The sequence below is a fragment of the Oryx dammah genome, unplaced genomic scaffold (assembly GCF_014754425.2).
Source record: "Oryx dammah isolate SB20612 unplaced genomic scaffold, SCBI_Odam_1.1 HiC_scaffold_26, whole genome shotgun sequence".
NCBI lineage: Eukaryota > Metazoa > Chordata > Mammalia > Artiodactyla > Bovidae > Oryx > Oryx dammah.
In genome coordinates, this window is record NW_024070210.1 from 88,347,544 (window position 1) to 88,352,407 (window position 4,864).

At 46.7% G+C, this 4,864-nt stretch overlaps 1 protein-coding gene across 2 annotated transcripts in view; it reads right to left on the bottom strand.

Annotated features, from left to right (window-relative positions):
• The window catches only part of HACD3 (3-hydroxyacyl-CoA dehydratase 3), a 30,863-nt gene extending 26,253 nt beyond the window's left edge, over positions 1-4,610 (bottom strand). The window contains exon 1 of one of the 2 annotated variants that reach the window (XM_040225841.1): positions 4,106-4,610. In XM_040225841.1, the coding sequence (XP_040081775.1) occupies positions 4,106-4,192 (87 nt within the window). In that variant the 5' untranslated portion in view covers positions 4,193-4,610. The remainder of the gene's footprint in view (positions 1-4,105) is intronic. The other variant, XM_040225842.1, reaches the window with a different exon arrangement.
• Positions 4,611-4,864: the final 254 nt, after the last annotated feature.

Genomic DNA, 4,864 nt, shown 5'->3' on the forward strand with positions numbered 1-4,864 from the left:
GATGTGACTTCTCATGCTAGGTCATGAAAGGCACTGCAGCTTCCTTCTAAGCTCACTCTGGGAAAACTCAGACACCAGGGCATGAGACCACTCCAGCAGTCCCACGCATCCTCTCTGGAGGATTAACTCATGGATACCCACTTGCCAATAAGGTGAGTGACACATCCTTGAAGAGTCTACTTCAGGTGATCATACTTTGCCAACCACAAATGACATCTGAACAACCATATGAAGAGATCCCAAGCCACAACACCCAACTGAGTCTTTTCTGAAGGACTCAGAAATGGAGAGATTGACTTTTGTGTATGGCATAAGACAAGATCTTATTTTATCTTTTTGCCACTTGGATTACCAATTGTCCCAACACGATCTCCTGAATGGTTCACCCTTTCCTCCAATAATTTGTAAAGCCACCACTGCTGTTCAATAAGTTTTCACACATGGGTAAGTCTGTTCTGTTCTATTGCTCTTTGTGTTTCTCATCTAAGGTTTAGTATCACAATAATAATGTTTTACACTTGAGTAGCACACTAGAATTCACAAAGCACTTTCAAATCTATTATCCAATTCAAGCCTCAAAATAATCCTGTGAATTAGGTGTTATTATTCACATTTATTTGTATGAAGAGACTGAGGCACATAAAGGTTAAGTGAATAATCCACGGACACCAGATATTAAGTGGAAGAGTAAGGAACCAACTCTTTCCACCAGACTCTATTAGGTAAGGTCAAGAACAGTATCTTTCAAACAGCTTCCAAACAAAGCTAAACACACAGCCCTCATACAACTGAAATAAACAAAAACCTTGAAAAATGAACAAATGCTTTAACAACTATGGTTGTTGGCACAAATCTGTCCTTCATACTTATCCTGTAAACCAACTTTATTCTGAAAGTAACTGTGCCTTAGCCCCAATGGACTCTCACTGGTGTCTTTGCTACTGCTCACCTCAAACACAGAAACAGCTGCTGACGAAGTCTTTTTCTTCTCACCTCAGTGGTAGTTTCTTATCAGGCACTAGCTCTACAGCTCCAAAGACAGAGGAGAGATGCGAAAATCTGACAGTTCTCTGTTCCCGGGAAGGGAGCATGTCTGATGCCCCAAAACTGGAATTCAACACTGAAACTCACTTACACACAAGCTACAGAAAGCAGGGGGCGATAGAGAACTGTCCGACAACCCAGAACCCAGCTTAATGTGAGACAAAAGCAGGTACTCCACAAATGGTCTTCATTAAGCAAATAATCGAAACGCTTCATCCCAAGCCAGAATCACTGGTTCCACAGGCCATGCATGGAGCAATTAATTGGGAAGTTTTTAAAAAGGAGCAGCCCCTGACATTCAAAAGCTGGCCTGGCATTCACAGCTAGGACATGTTCCTCTGCTATTATACAGGAACAGAATACCTTGATAGAATGAGATAAAGCCATCTCATAATTCTGTGCAAGCACAGACAAAAGAGCGGCCAAACTGCCATTCACAAAACAACAGTTACCCTGCCCCTCTGCCAAAATAAGTGACTGCCACTTCTCTGCCAATTCGTTTTATTCCTGTTCTAATTTCTCTTCCCTATATATGATTTATTCAGATACCCAACCATAGCATTGCTCCTGTTTTCTGACAGCATCTAATCTAAAGTGAATCCTTGCTTCCTTAGTCTATCCCTCAGTCTCCAAAGTCCAAATCCTATGATCAGTTCTAACATTCTAGTGAGCTAGCCCACGGGGTATGCTCTCTCTTGCTGATATGAGCAATAAACACAACTTGTTTAACTAGGGGTGTGTTCCTGGCAATGTCTGGTTATAGGGCATTGACTCCTACAGCAAATCAGATGATCTGAAAGTCTATGCCGTCCTCTTTCCAGAAAGTTCTCCCAGTTTCAGTCTGAAGAATACTTCATCTTATTTCTGTAACGTGAAAGTGAAAGTGAAGTCGCTCAGTCAGGTCCCACTCTTTGCAACCCCATGTACGGTAGCCTACCAGGCTCCTTTGCCCATGGGATTTTCCAGGCAAGAGTACTGGAGTGGGCTGCCATTTCCTTCTCCAGAGGATCTTCCCAACCCAGGGATCAAACCTGGATTTCCTGCATTGCAGACAGACACTTAACCATCTGAGCCACCAGCGAAGCGATAAAAGAATTAATAAAAGCCACCAGGGAATTAATAAAAGAGAGGTAACAAATTTCTTTAACACCAGGGACCTGGTTTAATACTCAACCCCAAATCTACAAATAAACATACTCATGCACAGAATTTTTTGTTTATATATAATATCCTTCCTCCTAGATAGAATACCCTTGGAAAGCTGAGTCTGTCTGACTCATCTTTGTAAATCTGTAGTGTTTCACACATGGTAGGGGATTTCTTTTATGAATGATACTGACATGTTACTTTAAAACTAATGGTAGCACCAATGGATGCCTCAGAATTACAGACGAGCAATCTAAGAGGGAAAAAAAAAACTCAACTGGGGACAAAATATTTATTTCTTTCCCTAAAAATAAAAAAGGATTTCTCTTTCCAAAAGAAAATCCCATTTTTCCCCTCCACCTTTACATTTCTTTAACTATAAGATATTCCAAACACATACGTTCATAGTTGAAAATATAACAAATACAATTAACACGTATGTTCATGTTTCTTAACTAAAAGGTTTAGAACTTTCAGGAAAAATTTAAGTGTGATGCTTTCATTCGCCCAACAAATTTACATTTTTTTTTCCCCCTCCAACACCACCCTACCTCCCCTAAAAACAGCTTTTCTGTTTGTGTTTCAGAAGTATGCCAGGATATCACATCCTTATTACAACTAGAGAGGGTCTCTGAGTTTAACTGGTCTACAAAATGTTTAACTGAATATCTAACAGACATTGCCAGGACACACGGTCCATACTTTTCTTATTGATTACTGTTAGAATTCTCTCTAGAAAGAGACTTTGATCCCCATCTACAAAGATTTTGCTTTTCCTCCTTTTTTATTAAAACACCCTGAAGCAGAGTAGAGGAACACTGCACAGAACATTTATTCACCCTCTGAGGTAAAAGTACAGTTCAGCCTGGTTTAACATGTTCAACGACACAGCACACGGCGTCACATCCTACAGCATTCTGGCCAGTACTATCTTTCAATAGGAAAACAGGTTTATACTCCAGAAGCAAAGGCTGAATTCAACAAACTCAAGTCTACAACCAAAGATCACCTATCCCTTGCAAGACAATATGCCAGATGGGCTGACAGAATAAACGCCGGACTCAGAGGCAGGGAGAGTTAAGCCAGAGTGAAGGAGGTTATAAAGTGCCATAGGTGTCAAGGAGAGTAGGGAGTAAGAACGACTGTAGAAAGAACATTCCAGACTACAAACTTCAGCTCCTCAACGATGGGAATGGAATCCTGGATGGTTTTGACAGAGACAGAGGGGTACATAGGTCCTGAGATGGCCACCATTTAAGAAGCCTGAGCTTGTTCACATGGAAGTCAGTGAGATCAAGCATAAATGCTCAATGTGAGTTAAGATAATTTTGAAGTTCTGTATGCAACTCAGCAAACGTGAGCCCACAGTCTTCAGAAGAGAGGGGGAAATCACTCCTTCGGGGTCTTCTGGACTTTAAATCCCATCACTGAATGGCTGGGAGGTGGGTGTGCCCCCCTTCCCCCGCCCGAGGCAGCGGCGGGCCTCTTGAAGGTCCGAGGGGACCGCTGGACCTCTAGGACCAGCGCTGGACGTCCAGCCGCGGCCCGGCAAGCCACTGTCACACTGCATCTCCGACCCAACGAGCTCATCCCACGGCTCGAGGGGCCTCGGCAAACCCAAATCCAGACAGACAGGCCTCCAGGGCCAGGCTCGGGCTCCACCAGGCCGCAACCTGCGAACAAAGAGGCTGCCGGGGCAGCCTCTGTTGCGCGGGGCTCACGCAGCACCCAAGGTACCTGAGCCTTCAGGGGGTCGCCTTGATGAGGGCCAGCCCGTGCTCTGGCCTGGCAGCCCAGAGCGCACCGCGTCCTGGATCCCGTTGAAACGCTGCTGGCTCTCAGGACAAAGGGGACGGGGGTCCCAGCGGGTCCCCAGAGCCGAGACCCGGCGCACGTCCCTCCGCCCGGCCTTTACCTGCACATCACTCAGCTCCACGCGCAGATACAGCTCGCGGTGCCGCTGAGCCCAATAGACGTGAGGCGTCAGCACTTGATTCTCCATGACCACACTGCCCAGAGCGGCTCGCTGCCTCGCTGCGCCTCGCTGTCTCAGGTAGTGCGCGGCTGGAACTGGTCAGACGAAGGCCGCAAACCCGCGAGCTCGGAAGTGCCGGCAGCCCGCAGCCTCCAGCCGACCCACGCTCGCGGGCCGCGCCTGCGCAGTGGTGAGCCAGGGGGCCGCGGCGCCGGCTCCCGGCCTCGCGGCGAGCCGGTGGGGGCGGGGCGGAGGCGGGGCGGAGGCGGGATGGGGCGGGCCGCAGGAGCGTGTGGCGCCGCAGCTCGCGGCGAACGCCTCGGGAGTGGCTGGTGCGTTGTCGTTCCCTCTTAGCTGCTGGAAGACGGTTAAAAAATAAGCGTAAAAACTGAAAAACGCTGGAGACTCATGAAGAACTGATCAGCATAGAGAAGGGATTTGGGATTGGTGTATCTGGAAGGTTCCTCCCATTTGTCACTCATTAATTCAACATTTGTTGAGCGTCTGCTGGGTGCCTGAGCTGCAAAGATAAAACACCGAAGCTTCAGGAGTAAGTCACAGTACCTGACGTCTTGAAACCCTCAGTCTATTAGAGCCGCAAGGAATTATAGACATAATAAGTATGATGATGGTTATAAGAGCAGCGGTGGGAAAGCGAGGAAGATGACGGAAGAGTGTTCTAAGAGAGAAGAGTAGGCG